Source organism: Dermacentor albipictus, chromosome 3 (genome assembly GCF_038994185.2).
Source record: "Dermacentor albipictus isolate Rhodes 1998 colony chromosome 3, USDA_Dalb.pri_finalv2, whole genome shotgun sequence".
In the NCBI taxonomy this organism is placed as follows: Eukaryota; Metazoa; Arthropoda; class Arachnida; order Ixodida; family Ixodidae; genus Dermacentor; species Dermacentor albipictus.
The window spans coordinates 188,766,321-188,789,940 of NC_091823.1; the positions used below are offsets into that span (position 1 = coordinate 188,766,321).

Here is a 23,620-nt window from a genome sequence, read left to right on the forward strand (position 1 = left end):
CCATGATGGTTACGGAAAGGGTGCCAAGAGAAGGGAAGTACAGTCGAGGAGGGGCGACGAAATTAGGAAATTTGCAGGTGCAAGTTGGAATCATTTGGTGCAGGACAGGGGTAATTGGAATCGCAGGGAGAGGCCTTCGTCGTGCAGTGGACATAAAAATAGGCTGCTGCTGATGATGATGTGTTCTTATGTGTGTCACCTATTATGTGTGTGTTCGACCGAAGCTATATGAATCTCCTGTTACCTGGTGCAGGTTGTGTCAAGTACTCTGGCTTCAACTGTCGAAGAGAGATGCAGCTAGCATGTTGGCTCCTATGATAATGGTAGCGACATTGAAACACACCATCAAATGGGTGAAGGGATGATCACTCTTCATCAATGCTCCTGGATTTGATACTGTATGGAGTTTTTGCTCTGACTATGTGCATGCTGTGGTGCTTGGTGTAGTACGCGCAATAACAGAGCTGTTGTTTTCGGACACCGGAAGGGCATACTATTGGGAGTCCTTGGACAGCAAGGCAAGTAGACGAGCGTTTCCCCAGCCAGCGACCACCCTTGTGTTTTAAGAAGAGACCGAGTTCGGTTAAGATTAGAAAATATTGGAAGGCGTGTGAGTTTGAATCGTGGCTCCTGTTTTCGTGGCACTGTCTCTACTGCCTGTCTCTACTATCTCTCTATCTCTGCTCTCTCTCTACTGTCTTTCTACTCTCTACTGCCTCTACCACTACCTCTACTGTCTGAAAGACGTCCTGGCAGCAAGGTTTCCTGATCACTTGGCTCTATGCTGTTATTATTATTAAAGAGTCATGTGACATCACATGACACTGAGAACTCTAATTGCAACTGACATGGTTTGTTGTCATGACTCAATGCAACTATGAGGAAGCACAAATGACATCGAATGTGCACACTTTGCTGCACTTCCCAAAGAGTGTGCTACTGCACGGACCACATTGGGCAATTTCATATTTGGAATTTTAGAGCAACATGGGGGGGAGGGGGGGGTAATGTAGTGAAACCAGTACCGTCATCAAATGGCATTCCATTCCAAATTTTGTCGCAGATTCTTGTCGTGAGCAATTTTGACCAATTTCTGTCCACGGAATTGGCAAAAGTTAAGGAAGTGTGTTTACGAATAAAGAGGAGGGAGCGCATGGAAGTAAAACTCCTCGGAAGACCCTAGATGCCTTCACACGACTTGGAAGAATTAGCATGAAGCAACATCTCCGATATGCAAAGAATTCAGGACAACATCTGCGTCTTTCTGAGTGGATGCCCTCGCCACAGTGAAAAGTAAAAGCCTGCTTTGCAAAAAAGAGACTCAACTGCAGCAAAACTAGGAGGTGGCTATCTGAAAGTAGAGATCTTGGTGAATGCCTTTGAGATAGATGGATACTGCAAGGTTTCATTATCTCCCGCAATTGCCAGGTGAAAGGTTTCGAAGGAGTACACCACCTAAAGTAGCACGCAAATGAGATTCAACAGTCATTAATTCCATTTCAATGTCCATGCATATATCTTCACTTGAATTGGTCAAAGTTATTTGCAGAATTATGCGACCGCTATGGATCATTTTAGTCAAAAGGTAGATGACACCAAATACAAATTTTGTTGTGGTAATTGTTATGAGCTCCTCTTTAGCTTAAAGTAGAACATTTTCTTAAAGGGAATGTGTACTATTTTCAAGAAGTCCCTTTTTAAAAACTTAATAGAAATTTTGTCATAGAAAATGTTCCACAGTACGAAAATGCACTCTTAATTGCAGGTAGTCACTTATACTCACAGGCGTAAGCAGTCAACAGTTCATTATTTTTTTTGCCTGAGTTTTTGCAAGACTAAAAGCTTCATGTGCTCTGTTTTCACATATATTTATGTAATTACTATTGTAAATTGTGCTCAATTCACGCGCGACGCAGCGTGGTGTTTCGCCGATGCGATTCCACTGACATCTAGCTGTTTGTTCCTTTTTGTCCCCAATAAGTATTTTGCAGTACAACAAAGTGTCAACAAAAAATTGAAGCGCATGCGGCATGTCCTGAATGTCTTAGAACTTTAGCATGTCATTGTGCAAACCTCGATTAGAACCACCACTGCGCCAAATGCCAACGTTGTGTGCTGTGAGTGTTCGGGCACGTGCTGCTTTAGGGGCCACATGAATCAAGTGCTGTCATTTTATGCAAGGGTGTCCCGCGTAACTTCGCCAAAATTTAAAAATATGCGAGTGCACATAACTGAACAGAACCATTGTTTGGTGTCGCCTGGAGCAAGGCAGACTGTACTGACACGTGTACTTATTCATCTTTCTCGGTGACCGCTTTTTCATCGGCTAACAACGGTAAAACGTTATCGCGCAGCGCGGGACGCACCTGTGTGTATTGGACGTTTCTCAAATGTTATCGCTGGTTCTATACGTTGTCTATTCTCACCCAACCTCGAATTCTGGGGCGCTATAACGTAAAACTGTTCCAATATGTTTTTATTCCAATCTCCTGACGTCAAATTTGCGTTACCGCCGACGCAAGCATCGGGCGGTCATCCGCAGGGTTGTCCGAACAAACCAATCAAACGCTCTCCTTGTTTATAGGAGGTCACTTTTGTTTGCTTGACTAACGACTAACATTGCCTGCGGCTTGTCTTATCTAATTGGCTGATAAGAGGCGATGAGCACGCTCAAGTGGAAAGGGATTCAATGGGGTCGAGCTACTGCACAGAAAATCGATAACTGAATGAAGAAGGTGGTGCCGGCGTCTGCGATTGGTCCGCTTTCTTTTACTTAGCTTCTGATGGCTGGTCGAAAATCGCGGCGGCATGCAACGGAAGTTTAAGAATGCCGCTAAAACGAATTCTCAGCAAAGAAGAGTTGGCAGAACGAGGTCGTAAACGTGCCGAAAGTGCTAGAAAACATTACACGCCTACGCAAAAAGTTTTATTGCACCCAAATAAACCCATGCTCTCCGGCAGGTGCGAGAAGCCAGTGCCTGAGCGATCGGCGGCAGCCATCTTTCATTCCTTTCGTAACGGGGCAGCCTGCGGCTATTCAAAGGAAAATTCAGTTTTTTTCGGCATATTAATGCATCTTTAATGCGTACTCGTCACTTTGACGCGGTGAGTTTTTGCGGTTTTGTGACGTTGCGTGACCAGCAGGTGAAGTGGGTGCAGCCGGAAAGCTCTTGACCTATAGACGAAGGCTAATGGCGAAAAGGCGTCGAATCAGAAATAACAATTTTTCTTTTGTTCGGTCAAATCATGCGAAAATGTGGGCACACCTTATCACATCGCGGTTTTCGTGACGTCGCCTGACAGACGGGTGAAGTGCGGGTGGTCCAAATTTGACCAATCGCCGAGGGCTGGTTGCAGAATTGTAATAGAAAAGCTTGGAATAGTTCTACGTTACAGCGCCCGTGTAGTACTTTCCGGAAGACACGTGGGCATCAGCGATTAGTCTTGAACCTTCTATGATTCATGTCTAAAACCCGACGCGCTTGTCCCGCAGATACGATTTCGACGATCGCCGAGTCTGTCCACCACTGTCGTTGTGCTTTTAGAGTAACTTGCGTTTGTGGGCACAGGTTGACCCAATAAAAAGTTAGTTTTGTCATTGACTGTTTTTCAACTATTTTCTTCACCGTCACTACAACGTGACATTATTGTGTGTCGTCTAATTAAGCAATCAGTTAATATCATTGAAGTTCTCAAATATTTTCAGTGCAACATTGTCAATGCTAAAATTGCAGACCGTCCTGGAATACTCCAGATACCACTTTGTGTTGGCCAATACGTGCTACACAAATGTTTTTTCCAACCTTAAAAGAAGCCTGCGAAAAGTGCCACGCAACTAGTCGCGTGGCACGTTTTCGTGTTACGCGATCTATTTACCATTTTAGCAGCCACATGGTCAAATAGAGGAAACTAAGGAACTACTTACCAGTAAATGAAAGTGGTAGCGCTTTAGAACCGGGTGCAACTGAACCACTTGGCAGCTAGTGGATCTCATTCTGGTCGAAGTGGTACAATCTTAACGGCCACTTGAAGGCAAGTGGAACCCGCTGTGGTCCAAGTGGTACCATCTTAATGGTCACTTGAATAACTAGCTCGGGCAGCTTTAAAAACCATTTGGAAGCAAAAGGTACCCATTGTGGCTCAAGTGGTACCATCTTAATGACCAGTTGAAAGAAAATGGGACCATTTTAGCAACCACTTGGCCGGAAGTGCAACCTGTTGTGGCCCCAATAGTACAATTTTATTGCCCGCTTGAAAGCAAGGGGGACCACTTGAAATCCCACTTCATATTTTCGCTTGGAATGCTTTCTTAAAGTAATTTAGGTGTGTGCGTATAAAATCAATGTAAACGGTAATGAATGTGATTTCATTAAATTAATGATGCACTTTAGTGGGAATTCGGATACCACATAATATCTTCTGTTTAGTGCTGCATTATGAGCCGTGAACTACAGATGATTGTCAAGTTCGATGCCCAAGAATGAGTGCCTACATGCGGGAAAAAACGGTAAATTGGAAATCTATATTGCAGATTTCGGAACACGAGGCACAGATCGTAATTGTTGACTTGGAGGGGTTGATTGATAGTTTATTGCTTTCGCGGCCATAATGCATGATAATTTATGTCATTGTTTAGCTTAATGGCAAGAGATAATCATTTGAAGAGGAGGTGATAGCGATCTTAGCATAAAGAACGCATGGCGTAGAATGAGAAAAACTACTGGCAAAATCGGTTGCGTAAACTTAAATCTTCCCTGATGTACTCGTAAATCAAACTCATTCTTCCGTTTTACTTGGAGCTCTGGAATTTAATTAAAATAGTAACTGCGAACCTTGGTTTCAGAAACGCTTTTTTAAATATGCTTTTAAGAAGCCTCCTTCTCACTTCACGCGAACTAGCTGCACTGGGCATTGCAGAGGCTCGTTATCACAATCATTTGTTAATCTCTGTAGCCCGAAAGATGTTCAAGAAATCACGGTCTTCGAGTGTCAGCACGCGAGCCCAACAAGGAAAAGAAGAAAAAGGTGGCGAATTCATCATTTGGAGTTGATTAGCGACTTTAATATGATTAGCAAGTGATATTATAATGGGTGGGCAATTGGTGATGACATATGTTTCATATATTTGATCATTAGCACGAACAGCGGCACATACATCCAGTGACACACACCCAGTGAAAGGTGTGCCACGGCAGACGCACAGTGACTCGAGTTGGCGCGAGAGGAAAGCTGTTTGATACGGACATTGCTGGCAGAAAGTGCGTGAAGTGTTGTAAGGATGGTAATCGCATTAACAGCACTGATTCCTTATATTCATGAGATTTCGCATACCGAGAAGGTGGCCCAACGTGCTGACTTACGGTTACTGGTTACTGACTTATGGGACCATGGTGCCCAACGGCTTTTGAATGGAACTACTTTTGCTATGTTGCGTTTGCACGCGACGTTGATAAAGAATATGACAATACTTTCTAATTGCCAGAAGCGGGCTCCAAAATTTTTTTCATGTTTATAGCTGATAGTTTTTAAAGTGTCCTCTCGTACGCCGCGACGGCCGACTTTAAACTCGCGCACAACAATTAGGAAAACGATCCGGTAATAAGCACGATGCAATATACACAGATGCGGCACTAGGGGACACACTATTATGGCTGCTTCGAGAGCCTCCGGATAACCAAGAGCCGTAACAACAGCTTCGGTCCGCACGGCCAGCATCAGCACAGCGTAGGCGGCTGCAGTAGTCCTGGGGATAGAGACATGGGGGGCGGGGAGGGGGGGAGAAGGCAGGTCCGCCTTGGTCTTCACGGACTCGCACGTGGCTTGCTGATTCTTCATCCACGGAAGTATTTCCAGGGCCGCCCTTAAGATCTTGGACGACTAACTAAGACAAGAACATTACATTGTGTAGTCTCCGGCGCGTATGGGTGTTACCGGCAACACAGGGGCAGCCGCTATTGTTCGCAATGCTTCAGCATGAGCAAGGAGGGATACACTAATCGAACACAAGTAATAAATACTGGCGTGCAGTGTCTTGAATCAACAACGCCGTTCAGGCCCCAAAATCGACGCGCCAGACCCGCAATTAACACTGTACGAGGTTCGGCAATACAGAAAAATCCAGACGTACGCCTACCCAGACATGGGGTGGTGGCATGTGTTACGATCGGCCTGTGGGGGCTGGCGATCTAGAGGAGAAGCGACCTCTGAACTTTCCCAGCCCGCTGCGGCGACTTGCTTTGTGAGGACGACAATGCGCCGCGTCAACAACCCATCGGCGCCGCCATGTCTAGGCGCGGTCGGCGGAGCAAGTGTTGTTAGTGGATTCACCGTCGCCGTCACGATTTCTTTGGAGTGAGGTAACTCCTGGAAGATGTTTTGCAGTGTAGTCTCACGGGCCCCAAAAGCCGCCACAGTCAATGGACAGACCCGGCAACCCCTGACTGTGGAGTCAACGCTGGGATTAAGAGGCGCCTGCTCGGGTCGATACCTCTGTCTGCGAAAACCCTCTCACCTCGGTGTGTTCAGTGAAACCTGTGCGGAAGTGAGTGTGTAAGCCTTCTCCCTCAAAGGCGGGTTGGCTACGATGATTTTGGACGCTCCCATTTGTCCAAGGTTGAAAGGCCGTTTTCCCTTACCTAGGGATATAGAGAGGACAGAGTGTTTTTAACAAGCCGTTGGCGGCTCCTCTTGTGTGCATTCTCTTTAGGTCATGCTAGACTGATGAACTGTAACGTTCTCCACCCTTTATGTAGATATTGTAAATAAATCCCATATTCCTCGTTCTCGATGAGAACAAATCCTTCGCTTCAAGAACGTCCTCAGCTTGGATGAGTTGCGCGACGGCATGGGCCAGCTACCATCTATTTCATGCCCGACCCCAATCCTTACACATGCCATCTGGCCAACCAGATATAACAACCATATCGTGCCCCTGGTGTGGGGCGAGGCCATCTTTGCCCCACGTTACATTACAGTTTAAATCACGGCCCCAGAACGCTAATTTGCAGAAATTAGCACAGCATCCTTTTAAGAAGCTGTAGGCAATCATCCTGACCTGGATACTCAATTGAGCCTCCTCGACCGGTGCGTGGCGGTGGTCACTGGAGTTCTGGACTACGCTCCTATAACCCCATTTTTCATCAATGTAGTCCTCCCTCTCATCAAAATTTCTGATGGAAATAAGCGTGCACGTAATGAAGAATGGGCGCGTGTTGAAATTGTTGCCTTTGATGCTGGCTGTGTATGCCTATTTCCTCTCGCGGGTTCAAGTATCAAACCAAACGCGATTGCCGAACAGAATTGTAGCCAACGAGGACGGCAGACTGCAGCTCTATAGCTCTATAGAGAACAATTTTTTAAAATATTTTTGCCCCAACTATATTTGAATAGAATCCACTGCTTGGTTAAGATGTTGCTGCAGTCGATGAGGAAGGTTGTGCCTCGGATACGTAAACTTTCTTTTTTTTTCTCCGAACGCAGCTGATATTTTTCTATTAATGTGTGGCAACTGCTGTTTGCACTGTAATAGCGCACTTGAATATTGCGTGATGCGATTGCTGTGCGGAAGCTGTCAAGCCTATTCCTTCACTTTTGACAATGGGAATATGCGTTTCTCTTATTCTTAATTAGCTTTGCTGTCCTAATTACGTACGACTCCGCATATATTCTAGGCCTGCAGCAGGACATTTCATCATGGTAAAATGAAGAATACTTGGGAGGGGGAGGGGGTGGAGGGATTTAGGTTCCTTGCGTACATCAAGATTCAAGACAAAGAAACGGCTGTGTTGGGACTTTAATATACGCTCCAAGCTTGGACAATTAAAATATTGAAAGACTGCTCCGCAACATAATAGCCGCTAAATGGCAATTCTGTTTCAGTGCATATTTGCTCCTCTAAGAGCTATTATGGCTGTGAGCAAGTATCAACAAGACCAACAACATGAAGGCTGGACAACGAAGTGCAATCCTCTGCATTCGCTGCCTTTTGAAACGCGCTTTATTTTTACAGCGAAGCTGTGTATGGCTAGGGTTCCATGCATTTTTGTTCTCCGTAAACAAAAACTGTCATCATCAATGGCTCATACCCCTGGAAGCATTCATACTCTAGTAAGAAAGCAATAATGCAATGGCTCATAGCCCCATAAGGCCCTCAGTACTTACTCTGCAAAGTGAAGCGAACAGTTCTTACATTCTTTCTAATCACGCATACAACATACAGAACAGCATGTCGAAAATTGTAATCATCAATCGTTCATACCCCCGCGAGCAACGGCTCATACCCCCGTAAGCAAGCAAAAAATGGAATGGCTCATAGTCTCGTAAGGTTCACAGCTACTCACTGTGTGAATTAGCTGCGATTACGCTGTCCTTGTTGTCGGTGATTTAAATGTGGGTGTGTCGGCATCGAAAAGGGAGTGGTTTAGGCGTTCCGTGTTGCAGGCATATGCCTTGCGATGCCACACCAATCCGGCCCAACACACCACCCAGTGGTGTACGTGCATCGATTTGACATCATCAAAAAATGTGATGGCGATTGAGACTGAAATAATGACCACCAACCAAAACTATAGAGGAGTGTGCGTACAGTACTTTCGCCAGGATGACCACCCGTCAAGACAATACCTTTGTTGAAAATTATGTGTCACCTCCATGTCGTGTGCTAAACAGCTTCACTTATCAACCACCTTCACAAAGTGGGATGGCTGATGGTTTTTTTATGAGTCGCGTGAAACGTTGGCGTTTGCGTAACACGTTGTCCCAATGCAGGGTGTACTCAACGACAGAGCATTCGTGGCGGACTTCGCTGGTGCCCATCTTTGACGGCCTGGCCACCACCACGCACACCCTGACGGAGAGCTTCATCATTCGCAAGATCGTCACCGCGTACCGCACCATGCCGCCTGGCGACCTGCTGGCCTTCGACGAGCGCAACGTCACGCTCGATCTTGACTCGGAGCAGTACTTCCAGACTCTGCTGAATGTATGCAGTGAAAAAGTACTTTCTTTCGTGTATTTTCTTTCTCTTTCCTTCGTTCATGGGAATAACAGTGCTAGCTGATGCAATGCTAAAACATTTCGCAAATAACACGCCGGAGTGTTTGTGTTCGCGCTTTCTTGAGTTTTACTGCTTGGAATTTCAAAATATATTTCAATTCCTCGACGCTTTAAAAGCTCAATAACGAAATCATTGAAATAAATCCCATCAGAATGCAGTATGTGCCCTAATCTAATTAATGTGGAGCCAAGAAATATCCGTAACCGCGAGTACGCCAGTACAATTTGGCATTCTAAGTTTCATTACAATTATCAGAGGAAACATGGGGGCACTTATATGGTAGAGTGGCTGCACCGGAAAGGCGGTGGTCCCGGGTTAGAGTCCCGGACCAGGGCGAATTTTTCTTCAACTGCGAAGCTTTTCTTTCGAGGAACCCGTTTGGGTTTCGTTTGTAGCATACGCTACGAACGGGATGTCTGATTTTCCCTTTATTAATTAAAAAAGCAGCACTCTCAATTAAAACGACTTATGTATACTTCTCGAAAGTTGTCTAGTGAAAGGGCCGCACCTGCACAAAAAGGTAAAACGTATATAAAGTTGGGTCGACAGAATTAGGCAGCCAAACTGCTTCACCGAATGCGAAACTTATGTGCCTTTTCCCACATAGTATTGCGTTACCTCTTATCTCTCGCGCTCATTCAAACGCACGCGCACACACTCACTCTCACATACGCACGTACGTACCAACCGGCCCACCCACACATGCACACACATACACAGACATGCACGCGCACGCACGCACATGTACAGACACACGCAACCACCTCTCTCCACACACACACGCACACACACCACACACGCGTTCACCAGCCCACGCACACGCAGGCACAGTGGAATGCACGCGCGCGCGCGCACCCACCGACCCAACCGCACGCGCTCACTGTCCCACCCTCACAAAACACACACCCATGCTCCCACACACACGCACACACATGCACGCACCCGCATACACCCACCCACACACGTGCATGCGCGCACCCATCACACACATGCGCGAACACACGCACACACACGCACACCCACGCACGCATACGTGTGCACAGACATGCACGCGCGCCCGCGCACGCACACATGGCAGCCCGCAACGGCACAGATACACGCACACACATACACAGACATGCACGCACCCACACACACGTACACACACATACACAGCCATGCACGCACACGCAAATGTAGGCATGTACACGCACACAGACACACACGCACACACGAACGCATACACACCTGCACGCACGCAAGCTCACCCACCCAGCCACACACACTTGCAGACGCGTACACAGGCATGCACGCGCACGCACATTCGAACATACATACGCAGGCATGCACGCGCATGCAAGCGCATGCAAGCGCACACATACACCCGCGTACGCACATACACACGGACGTACGCGCGCGCCCTCATCCACTCACAAAATGGAAAAGGTTACAATCGGCACGTCCACTTTCCAATAATTTGGCAGACATCGTCGTGCTGAGGTGTCAATCCTTGCCGTGTTCGAGCAAACACAACGCACATGTGTCTTAGTACTACGCAAGGATGGCTATCTGACGGGCTGCGCGCACAAAACGTTGCACGAGGCTCCGTCTCGAAGCTCTTCCCTTCACAGAGCACAGCGCCGCCCTTCAACCGAAGGAGCGTCTCAGGAAGCGTCGTTGAGTGTAAATGAAGCGCAGTCGAGGGGTAGCGCCGTAATTAACTTGCTCGGGTCGAGGGAAAATTTTCAGTGAATCGCCAATAGAGAAGACCGGAGCGTATCGATACGCCGGAATAAACATTGGCTGGGGCGCATAACCCTCTCGTATTTAAGTTGTGAACAGCGCACGAAGACGCAGAGAACGGGCCGAGAGAACAGACTGACCGAGGCATTCGTTTGCGAGGCTTTGTTGCGCTGCTTACAACTTTCTTAGATATGGATGCATACCAACTCGCCCAACTTTCGGTATTTCCAGACCCTCTCGCCCCAATAAGGACACGCTATCTTTTAAATATGTAAACCGTAAGTGTGTTATGCCAGCACTAACCCATAAAAAGCTGATACTTGGATGAAAACGAATCTTGAGAAAAAACAAACAATCGCTCAGCAAGACAGATGATATGGATCAGAAAGCGAGCGGGGATAGTTTATGTTCTGGTTGACAGGTAGAAACGAAGTTTCGCTGGCTATGTAGGGTGGGTCTCGCAGAGCATGGGGTTCAGTGATAAGATTAGAAAATCTGTAGGCTGGACATCTTTATAGGATAGTTCCTTCTGAAATAGAGATTATGAACTAGAGTTCACCTGACTAAGACACTAAGTAAATATCAGGGTATGTGCGTAAATAACCAAGTTAATCTTGTAGCGTTTAATTAGGTCCTGAACGCATAACCTTATATCGCAAGCTCCGTAAATTGCGCACTCCCTCTACTGCGCAGGGGGCTCGAGCACTTGGTTCGATTTTGAGGGGTCGGACAGTGGCAGCTTTTGAACACGCATTCCTGTTCTAGGTGGCAAACTCTCCTTCATTCTCGCACTTGAGCTTTTGCGGCATCAATTACAGACACAGAGGTGCAACGATGCAAGGTGCAAGTTACCACTAATGATGTGTTGCAGCAATGTATTTAGATGTGGGTTAGATTAATCGTAACGTCCATAATTATTTACTAATTGTCTCATTAGCAGCCTCGCATAGCAGGCAAGTGTAAAACAGTTGGCACCTACAGACACAGGAAGTGAGATAGTAACATTCGAGCAGCGTGTAGTGTGGACAGGCATCGTAACGCGCGCTTACAACGGCGCTGCGACGGCCATAACGCTCCCAAATATTTACCAAAGTTCATACAGCCGGGGGAGCGACCCCGTACAGCGTACAATTGTTAAACTAGTCTGCAGACCGAGGCATAAACGCATGGACCCAAAGGGATACTTTTATGTCTGGCGTCTCCTGAAAAGTGTTTCGTGCAAAAGAGAGTAAATAATTGTTACGTAACCTAGAACGTCTTAGTTGCTTGCGGGCTTAGTAGATAAAGAGTGGCGCATGGGAAACGGTGGCTGTGCCCTTCATGAAGGGGGCGGCTGTTCCCTACGCGCAAGGAACCGGTGAAGCACTGGCAGGAGTTTCCGACACATACGGCGTAAAAATCGCACACGTGCCAACAAACAAAGACAGAAACTCGTACGCGTGAAAGGCCCTTCGGAAAAAGCTTCCCGGGGCAATCACAAGATCGCACAAGATTCTGTGCTAGAGCTGCGACGCATCCTACTCAGGTGAAACATTGCATTTTAGAAGGATTCAGCAACACCTGCACGATGTCAGGAAGGGCAAGGCAAGTTTGAACGCCTTGGCGGATCGTCACCTGACTACTTACCGCATGATCGATTGGGATGCTACCAGCATAATCGCGCCAGAGAAGCGCCTATGTCCAAGACTACTCTTAGAATTTTGACGTATTCGAACGACTAGAAACGTGATTGACCGGACACGGGGTAATCTCTTCGAGATATGCATGCGCACTGTGCGCCACCTAGCACAGAAATAATCGGCCCTGTTTCACTCATCTTCATTGTGAACAAGCGACCCGTAGCGGTTTTTAAATGTTACTTAATGATTTATGTACTTTCAAACCTTAGGCGAGTGCCAGTTCTTTTCTCACCCACGCCTTACGAGTTTTCCTCGAACTTTGGACTATGTAAAGGAAAGAACTGTAACGGCGGCAGATAAAGAAGTCAGTTGTGCTTTTTTAATTGCTCACAGTCTACGAGTCAAGCAACTGCGTGCATCGCTAGGCCTACAGCTTGTAACGGATGCGTTGCGAAAGGGTCACCTAGAACTAGTGCACGTAAGTAGGTGTAAATCGTAATGTATACGTCGCGTTACGTATCCTGAATAAAAGCGATTGGATAATACTGCTGCGGATTGTATGCAACCGATAATAAAAGTATAACGTAGAACACTTCAAAAGTACAAATATACAATTGCATCATGGTTCATCTAAGAATTGCAGCTTCAATGCCGGCCGAAACTTTATCCGAAGTTTTACAGTAAAAGGTACTTTAGTTCAAATGTCCGCTGGCAACGAAGACGATCGTACGGCGCCTATTATACATTTCGCGGTTTTAATAGTATAACCTAATTAGAGTGCCGCTGTTGACTGTCACGTCGAGGCATTATTAGCAATTGTGACTAGCAGAGGAAGAGATGAAAGAAGCGAGAAAGGTGGGTAGGTCAACCAGAAGAAATCCGTGAAAGGAAAGACTGACATCCACCCCTGTGCAGACCAAATCTACAAAGGTAGCCCGCCCGGGTTTCGAAGAAACAAAGCTTCGTAAATGAAGAAAACTTGGTCCTGGTCCGCTATTCGAACCCGGGACCAACGCCTTTCCGGGGTGGTTGCTCCGCCATCTGAGCTAACCGGGAGGCTAGCACATTGCAGTGCGAAGGCGAATTAATCGACTACTCGAAGGACCAGGACACTGGATATGTAAAAAGGGAACCCCCTCTTGGACACAAGCTCTCATTGTGAACTGTTTATGAGCCATGTTGGTGTTTGTGTGAGTGAGTGCGTGCGGGTATGTGAGTGTATATTTTTGCCCTCTAAGCGCTTATTAAGAGGCACTGCCAATTAGTCCGGTTACAAGTTGTTCTAGGCGCGGGATGTAGAAAGAGAAGAAGGAAATACAGAGAGATAGAGATAGAAACAGAACACACGCACGCAATCACTGCCGTTCCTATAGCGCAGGATAACAGCTTGCAAGTTAGCAGGTTTGTTGCTCGTAGTACCTAGAGCAACGCATTCGGAGCCCTCTTCTACAACGGCTTGTGAGGTTATTCCAAAGTGATTTATTTTGGCAATGCTCTTTTATCAATGCGATCTACTGCTGTCGCGAACGACTGTCTCTCTGCGCTACAGAGGGAACCATTCTACTATCACAATCAGCCATTCTTATGGGAAAGTCAGACGAGGTAAACTGTCGAGATATTCACTGTGCTCTACACGTCACAAATGTTACATAATTTCGCGCCTCAGTACAGTTCATAGAAATTGAGTTAATAGATTTTACACAAGGAGTAGTGGCCCGGTGACGTAATTATCCCGTATCGCGAAAGCGTCATACTGGAGTACTGTACAAAGCATATTGATAACCACGAGATTGTGTATATTATGTGGGAGTGAAAAACACTGAACAATAATAGACATGCTTAAAGCGCAAGCCTTTACGGAGACGAAAAAAGAGACTAGGGGACAGACAGCGCTGTTAGCATAGTTACGCATGACCCACTAGCTACCCCAAATTTTTGCACCACTAAGTTATATTAGGAGCACAATTTGCTTATTTAAGCGTGTCGGAACCCTAATGAATGTGAATTGCACGGTTTGTAAGTTTCCGCAAAAATTCTGGATACAAGAGGTCTTGTGAAAATACTAGTATGTATTTCAACTTGATCAGAGGTGGCACCACCTATGCGATATAGTCAGTGAAGCTTTTATCATTGAATGATGAATGCGAGCGGAATAACCTCAGGTTTAATTATATTTTGTAATAAATACCCAGTTGCTGTTGGGCCATCTTATCGTACATATTTACAAATTCGTCATTCGTGTGTACTCTGTTCCCTCGGGTGATTTGTGTGTGATCATAATCGCTTTGTCATCCGCATAGAGCTACCGGTGTCGCTTGACTCAGTATAATCATTGGTAAATCAAGGAACAAGGATAAGACAAAGCAGAATCCTGTAAATGATATTATTTACTTCACATTTTTATCTGATATGTGCGCATATTTATCCGGTTATTCAAGTAGCTCAGAATAAGATCGAGTCTTGGCACAGGATGGTGGCAGAGCGCATGTCGTCGTCGGAAAGCGTGACGCTGTGGGCCCCGCTCAATGTCAGAAGCCTAGGGCCAAACCGAAACGAGAACTGTGAGGGGAGAGTTAACACCCATGAAAGGCGCGGAATATGAGCGTAATTTGCATGTCAAGAATAAAGCGGGCGGTTTGTGAAAGGAACTGCTCACGTAGTATTTAATATGTTTCCTAGTTTTCCGCCTACATTGTTGAGAATTTCTTTGTATTTACGTATTTTTTTCTTTATTCTTTTTCTCGGGAACTTGCGTAATGATTAAGAAGGAAAAGGTAGCGCTAATAAATAACATCAGCAAATGCCCTCATTAAGCAAATTATTATGCATAGTGCTTATTAAAAAAAAATATCAGTGCCCTTCCACTCTGTGAAGAAGGATGACCAGCGAAGTTTTGTATGTGGTCCCCTTAATGGTGAACTGCTCCTCCACCGGGGGCTGGCCCGACATTGCACTATCTTATGGGGGTGATTCCACGAGAGATCAACACGGGTCAAAAAATTCATATTTTAGATTTCATTATATATTTTATATTTTATGCGCATATCATTCGGTAGCACTAAAGTGAACGTGACTTCTTCTCCAAATGAATATATTAGGAGGAAAAAAATAACCAGATTCTTCAATGCGGAGGTGCCTATCTTATGCCCAAAGCATTTTCACAAATTCACAACGATGTGAAATACAATATCTTACAGCTACAAAAAATACATTCTGGTGTGTAAAACGTATAAATAAAGAAGGGTTAGCTAATACTGTTTGAGGCCTCTGTTCAAAACGGAAGTGTTTTAGAAAAATTCCTTAATTTGCTACAATCTTTAAAAGTTGCTATATTTACGATTTTTTATCAACTAAACCAATCCATGTAGCCTTTTCAAATTCACTGGACTGGGAAAACTTAACTTACTCAACAATTGTGCTGAATATTCTTTCTGTATCGCAAATTACCATTTCTAGAATTCACCTCAAATTTGAAGTTTTGACAAAAATGAGCGCTATTTAAAAATCAAAATAAAAGAAACATCGTAAGTTTTTCTCGAAATCTCGTAAACAGCTATTCACAGGCACGTGGAAAAGAAAATAAAAAAAACATGTTGCATTATTTTGTTTTTAATCATAATACAGCTGGTAGAAATGAGAGCTTTGCCAGAATGCAGCAAGGTGGTAAGAAAAAGGGACATCGGAGTAAAAAGAGCGTGCATAAGGCTCTGACTTGCCTAAACTTGACCGTGATTGCGACGTAAAGGCAGTTTTGACCTCATAATTAATACTTCTGCATAAAAGTGCGTTTAGTGCACTACATATTCGCGTGAATGGGAATAAAGAAGCGTCAACATAACCATTTCGTGGCTTATTTTATTTAACAGCAAGTGCCTGCACCTTGCAGCGTAGATAATTTGTGCCTTCTGTTAATGTAGGTATGTATTTATTCGTGTGCTACAGAATTAACGGTTAACTCTGTATGAATGTGCACAGGTAACAGAATGTACAGCAGGTAAATGCCTCTGAAAATGTCGTGCTGGTCATTACATGAACGTCATTATAGAACCTAAGAGGCGGTGGTGGAAGCAGCGATGGTTTTGGTTAAGGCAGGGTTAGCTGGCAGATAGTGCCAACGATTGCTTATTTTACCGCCTCTGAAGAAAATGAAAAATGGAACTGTTAGATTGCTATATAATAAAGAGTTCACAGTCCCTAAGGATCACCACTTGTCGGAAAGTTCACAGTTTCTTATAAAAGCTGGAAAGAAGCACGACACTTCCTTTCTCAGATACTTGGGGCTTTTGGGAAACATTACCTGTTCCGCGCACTCATGAAGAAATTGCCTTCTGTGCAAAGCCTCAAGTAGCGTATTTATTTCTTCATTGAAGTATTGGCAGGACCAGATGAACTCTCGGCCAAACTTGCTGTTATACAATCCATGGGATAGTTGTTGAAGCACCACTGACGAATGCTAAACGATGATAGCGTGCTGAAAACACGTTCTCAGTTGACGAAACGCTGCAGTACTGGCAGCTCTTTCCAGATTTTTCTATAGGACCAACTGATCCAGAGGGCCAGATCACGCAGTTCTAATGAAGCGAATCCAAAACGCAGTGGCACAGTTGCTTGCCTGTTGACTTACTGACCCGTCAGTGTACAGTTGATGATCCGCATATGCCGCATTGAAGTGCTTTAGCATGGAGGCAGGTAGAGGGTACAAGGAACTTCGAGCATAGCCGGTGTATGCACTCAGAAAGGCTTGATCCTTTTCCAATTACATGCAGGAGTGTGAGACACTAATACAACGCGATCGAAATTGGTGGCGTTAGGCTCGCTTAACCAAATGTGCCAAGACCGTATGCCTGGAACACGTGGCAAAGATTTCCACTGGTTCTTTTTGAGGCGGCGAAAGTTCGCTACTTCACCCACATCCGCATAGAGCAGTTTTACGTTTTTCAGCGTTGTGGTCCTCTGCGCCACCATTTCCGAGGCTGACCTAATGACTGTAGTGCTGTCTGCTCTGAGATTACAGAGCGGAGCTTGGTACTTTACTAAGCCACCAACACCATCGCAAGTGTTTTTGCCATGTCCTGTTGCCGAAAAAAGCCACTCAGTTGACGCGTGCTCCTTCTGTGACAGCTCGTAAAGCTGACACTTTTTTTTAATTCGAAAGCATGCCCTTAGGCATAATACAAAAGGTGTTAAAATACACGAACAGATTGGACTCGTGCAGAAAATCTAGGAGTGAACGATGATGTGGTCCATGAATTCAACGTTCAAGGTCGGGTGGGCGGCCAGGCCGAAGGCCTGTTGCCCGGAGGTGGCGGAGACGGCTTAGATGAAGTCCTGGGCACGTCTATAATAGGTGTGCCACTGTCACATTTTGGATTTCTGTGTTAAAATGGGCACGATGAGCCGTAAGGACCGTGGTACTGTTGTGGCCGGAGAGCGGTCACAGACGGGGTGAGCGCGACCCCGACACGTAGCCTTCTTAACGTAACCTCCTCTCGACGGGTTCACCCGCCAGGGAGGTCTGACCCACACGGAGGTATGAGAGCTCGTGTGGTACGTCGGAGGTTTTCCTTTTCCCGGATCAGTCGTCCACAGGTGTCTTCAGGAAAATGTGGAAGTGGGTATGTTGTAATCTGTGGGCGGGTTGCCGTATCTGCTTCAAGGAGACCCGGCAGGGCTGCTCGAGGCACCCACTGGACGCGTATGAGGATATTCGTAGTGGCAGCAAGACAGTGAATGCTATCTAAGAATAGAGTGCACCGAGATACCCTACGTATGTGGTGGATGGCCTGAGTAGAGTCTGTGCGAATGATGAGTTGAGAGTATCGAGCACTTTGAAAAGTAGGTAGCAACGCGGCCAAGCCGTCTCGTATGGCAGCAAGCTCGGCAAGATAGGCCGGTGGTGCAGGAACAGCAACATATGAGCACGTCTGGTCTGCCTCTGGTATCAATGGACACACGAGAGCTCTGTGAATCATGGTGCCATTAACACTGGCATCAGTGTATGCTACAAGAGTCGCATCCTCTTGATTGCCATCGGCGCGATGAAGGCGGGAAACATGGGCATTCGCCTGACGAGGAACCGGGCTATACAGACGACCAAGAGGCTTATTGTCACTTCATTGTACCCTTTTCCACGGATCTAAATCGGGTCTCGTAGATGATGGATTGTCTATTTCGTGTCCCATTTACCGGGCCAGTGAAGCAGCCGAGCAGAAATATGATGGCTTTAGGGCGCGCGCGCATCGACGCTAAAGCGGATACTTGTTTTTGAAATGGCTACTGACGCCATCGGACACGTATGTATCATGTTTGTCAAGCTGAAGTTCTTCCTTCATGCACTCATAGATTTTTTCCAGTGCAAAGCAAGCGTGTGCAGCATTGTCACAAAATCCCTACACCTCGCTCGCCGATCCGGCTGCCAGGCGCAAGCCGACGGAGCACAGGGGTCCGCTTTACGCTTCGCCCCAGCCTACAAGCGAAGGGCTTTTGGACAACATTTATTTATTCAGGGTTGGTCAGCCCGAGCAAGACGCCCGTGTATCGGTGCGTCGGCAATCACGAAGCAACTCGTTGAAGGGGGATAACAAGCATTTAATCATACACAAAACTGATCACGGACAATAAGGTAACAAAGCACTCAAAGTAAGAACGAACAGAATTGGCGAGAAGTACAGACAATTGGGAACACGACAAGAACACACAATAATCAGGCGGGGTTACAACAACAGTAAACAAATGAGTTTAGAGGCAAACGAGTCATTTATAGTTAACAGAAAAGAAGAAGAGGACAAGCCGGCGGACAGTCGGTTGGAAGCAGGCAGTGAAGAAGGTTGTGTGAGTCTTTGCGGCGTGCGGGGCCGAATTCCTGACGGCGAGGCGCGCGTTTCATCGCACCGGGCCCGCCACCTTCGAGCCATCGCCGCAACGACTGCCACACGAGCCGTCCCCGTTCTTCGCTGCGCTACGATATGGTCTGTCCGCCGGCTTGTCCTCTTCTTCTTTTCTGTTAACTATAAATGACTCGTTTGCCTCTAAACTCATTTGTTTACTGTTGTTGCAACCCCGCCTGATTATTGTGTGTTCTTGTCGTGTTCCCAATTGTCTGTACTTCTCGCCAATTCTGTTCGTTCTTACTTTGAGTTCTTTGTTACCTTATTGTCCGTGATCAGTTTTGTGTATGATTAAATGCTTGTTATCCCCCTTCAACGAGTTGCTTCGTGATTGCCGACGCACCGATACACGGGCGTCTTGCTCGGGCTGACCAACCCTGAATAAATAAATGTTGTCCAAAAGCCCTTCGCTTGTAGGCTGGGGCGAAGCGTAAAGCGGACCCCTGTGCTCCGTCGGCTTGCGCCTGGCAGCCGGATCGGCGAGCGAGGTGTAGGGATTTTGTGACAAGCATCATGACATACGTCATCACTGATGACAGCAAAACATTGAGTGGATTCTCTACTTGTGACGACACAGAAAAATAGCGGGACCTGTCTTTTGTGCCAATGGTACGATTGTACCTCGTTCGGTACAACAGCTGTCCAATTCTCTGCAAAGTCAAATGTAAAGACACGGGATCCGTGCTGTTGATTCCGTTTGGCGTCGTGTATTGCTGATGCTTGAATGCTCCTTATGTAATCATGGGTGATCCACTTGAGAAGCCACACTCCAAGCTCCTGCAGAAAGGTAGTAGCCTGTGCTGTCTATTTTACGAGGTCGCCATTTTCCCATGCCACATAGTTTACTTCTGTCTCTACAGGGATTCCCAAAGTTGTAGTAGTTAAAGCATCCTCATTTGCGCAATAATCACAATCGCCCAGGAAACAATCAATCGTGGGCGAGGTGCAAAGACATGGTTCTTTGAGGTGGGTAATTTTGTAGGCACCTTCAGTGACCTCTTCTAGCGCAGAAATACACTGTGTGGCATTCGCACAATACATGCAAAGGCACACTTCTTTTTGTGGAGCAAGAAGAACCCATTTTGGCCGGAGAGAGTTAAGCTTTGAGAGCCCAATATATGTATCTGGATTGGCTTCCTTAAAGAGACGATATGTCTCTCTACCGAGCAGGTCATGAACCTCTTGGCAGCATACTGTTTGTTCCGATCAATCGAAAGAGATACTACATCCTTTTTGTTTGGACTCTGCCGAGAACATTCATGCTCGTCTTTGGTATAATATTCCACAGCGGTCTGGACGTCTGTTGGGTTCAACCGTGTTCTTTCAGGTGCATCTGGTGCTGACCATATTACACGCTTCTCGCGCCAACGTCGGGATTTGTATATCATCTAGGCTGACAAATTTGGAATGAGAGCTTGAACTTTTCGGCGCTCCAGTTGGCTTGGCAGCAGAGTCAACAAGCGCATTCGCTCTTGATGCGAATGGCACATGTCATAGGCTATTTTAAAGTTAGTGATCCATTCGGTGCACACGCCGCATTTCGTACCTGAGGGGTCCAAATGGCGTTTGCACTCTACGAAGTCAGATTTCGACCTTGCAGTGCCACCCAGTTGAATTTGCTTTAGCACCGGGCGAAAGCTCCTTAGTCGCGAATCCGACTTCTGCTGACGCACGTGAGGCAAAGTTTCAAGTGAATGTAGGCACTCCTTTCTACCTCCCAGTTCGTCTTCTTCCGGTAAGAATTCATCAGCTGTTTCAGCAGAGGAAGTATCGAAAAAATAGAGAATTTTTTTTTAGTCGCCGGAAGCAATTTTTGCATATCTGGTCGTTATCCTGTGCATGGCAGGCAGCTCGCGGCAAGAGTTCCTGCAGTGCAAATACACCAATGTCTCCAACCTTGCGGAAATTTCTTTGAAGCGGTATTTTCTTTTTGTGCACCTGCAAGTAATCTGCGCAAAATACCCTATCACCGCTGTAACAGTGAGCAATCGCACCTCTTCTCACCGCTAAAAACTACTGCGAACACTGTTAGCGCTTGTCTATGATGAAGGACGACTGTGGGATGTGCGCAGAACCCTCAGAACAAAACTGGTCTGTCGTCTGTTTCGTGGTCTTTCACGCCTCATGCAAGCAGACGTAAAAATAAGAGCTCCTACCTGAACGAAGTGGAGGCGAAAATTAAGGTGTACTAGACTGTCTCCGTAGCTACTCCACATTGATTTTTTAGATCATGTAAGATAACTGTGCCATCACCCATTGGTGGTGTTTAGGGATGGTACCTACGACATATTACTGGCTCCCCGATTGCTTCCGGCGGTTGCAATCAGCAAGAGCATGACGTTCGAGATTTTTTGTTACCCAAAGAGAGCCATCGCTGAGGCAATAATTCGGACACCAACTATACCTGAAAAACCATAAACTAAATCATTGCTTCCAAAACGGGGAACATGGTGTCTAATATCGGAGTTGTCAAGCAGAAGGCAGCTCTTGAGTAGACGGCAGACGGCAGCGCATCCGAAACAACCGGAGTGCAAACACTCTAAAATTTTTAACACCCTTAAGGGTGTAAATGATTTGTCCCATGGGTGACACCCTTTTTGGGTGTATTGCTACACCCTAAACAAAGAGGTCCAAATTAACACCCCACAAAAGAAGGGGTGTTAATACGACGTCACCCCACCTATGGGTGTAAAACAAACAACACCCTTTCTATATGGGGTGCAACACAGACACCACCCTTTCAATATAGGTGTAGCATGGACAACACCCTTCCAAAAGGGTGTTGTCCCTGCAAGTATTTTAGCGTTCACTACAGCCATGTAGTTAATGGGCATACTAGCTGTTGTGAATGGTGCCTAGGCTTAGCTATGGTACTACCTTGTTCAGTATGAGCCAGAATCTGTGAGGCGTCGTCATATTGCGCTTCTGGTCCGTCATGTGGTAGCATAACGTGCGACCCTTTCAGGCAAACAATTTAAAGTTTCGCCATTGCAGCAAGGCACACACGCCGTGCTTTTCGTAATCTTCCTCTGCATTGATTGTACACTGCCGGCAGGATGCAGAGCGCAATAACAATGCGCGCTGCTCTAAGGACACAGGATCTCCCGCACCTTGGTGCACCAGTACTTATAACTCCGTGGAAACAGCACACAGCCAAAAGCATAGTTACATGCATTTCAGAAATGATTAAAAACCTCCTTTTCTTGGTCAAAAATGTTCGCAACACCAGCTCGACCAAGAGGGAAAGACACCACAGCTCGTTGTTGTAGCTCATATTGAATGCAATAGAGCGCAAGCAATGCATGGATTGGCGACGGTAATAAGTGCAGTACAGAAGCATACGTTTGCCTGTCAAGCAGTTTTTTGCCGTTTTAAGCACACATTTGATACCTCTATTCATCAAAGTTGTCATTTATCGCCACGGGATGCTTCTACTAGTACTTTCACACATGACTTAAAGGTAGCACTGAAAGCCAAAGAACAAAGTGCTTCCTCGTCGAATAATTTACGAACAAAACAGCATGTGTAGCTGTGCATGCTGTTCAATATGTAAGCATGCACTATTTCCTGAAATACATGTATGCTCCATTTACTGCCAGTGACCTGCTCATACCCAATAATTTAGTTTATTTTTCACCATGTGCTTGCATTGAATATTCCACAGGCATAGTAAGTTAAGCTACCAGAATAACAATCAGCTAATCTAAGGTTACCTAATTGAACAAAATCATTGTAATATTTGTGACGAAATGTCAGAAGTATTTATTTTATTAAAAAGAAATGGTTACATAATAATGTTTGCACATTTTAAAAGTAAAAAGGAAGATAAGGAGTAAAACCATACCAATACAAAGACATAAGCACCGAATAATGGCACAGGCTTGCTCAATTAAATTTTAAGCAGAACAGGTTTTTTAAATAACCTCACTAAGAACTATCACGTTTTCATTCGAAAAGCACTGCATCTTATGAAAAAGCACAAAAATAACTGGTCGCATAAGTAAGAACAAGTCTGAGTGTGTCTTTAATACAAGGATAGAAAGGTGGGCGAGTTGGCACAGTAACATGATCTTGGATTGTAGCGCGAAGTGACACGGACACATACTAGAAGCAGACAGGATGAGCGCTAACTCTCAACTAAATTTTTATTGAAACGAACATATATATAGATATATATATAGATATATATATATATATATATATATACATATATATATATATATATATATATATATATATATATATATATATATATATATATATATATATATATATATATATATATATATATATATATATATGTGGCTGCGAAAAACCGCAGCACATCTAAATGAATA

The 23,620-nt window shown here is 45.5% G+C and overlaps 1 protein-coding gene and 1 pseudogene across 2 annotated transcripts in view; both read left to right on the forward strand.

Moving 5' to 3' along the window:
- The window catches only part of LOC139057684 (uncharacterized), a 504,738-nt gene that overhangs the window by 466,506 nt on the left and 14,612 nt on the right, over window positions 1-23,620 (forward strand). Inside the window, exon 7 of one of the 2 annotated variants that reach the window (XM_070536400.1) lies at window positions 8,767-8,995. In XM_070536400.1, the coding sequence (XP_070392501.1) occupies window positions 8,767-8,995 (229 nt within the window). The remainder of the gene's footprint in view (window positions 1-8,766; window positions 8,996-23,620) is intronic. The other variant, XM_070536401.1, reaches the window with a different exon arrangement.
- Window positions 321-1,578, forward strand: LOC139057112 (uncharacterized; annotated as a pseudogene).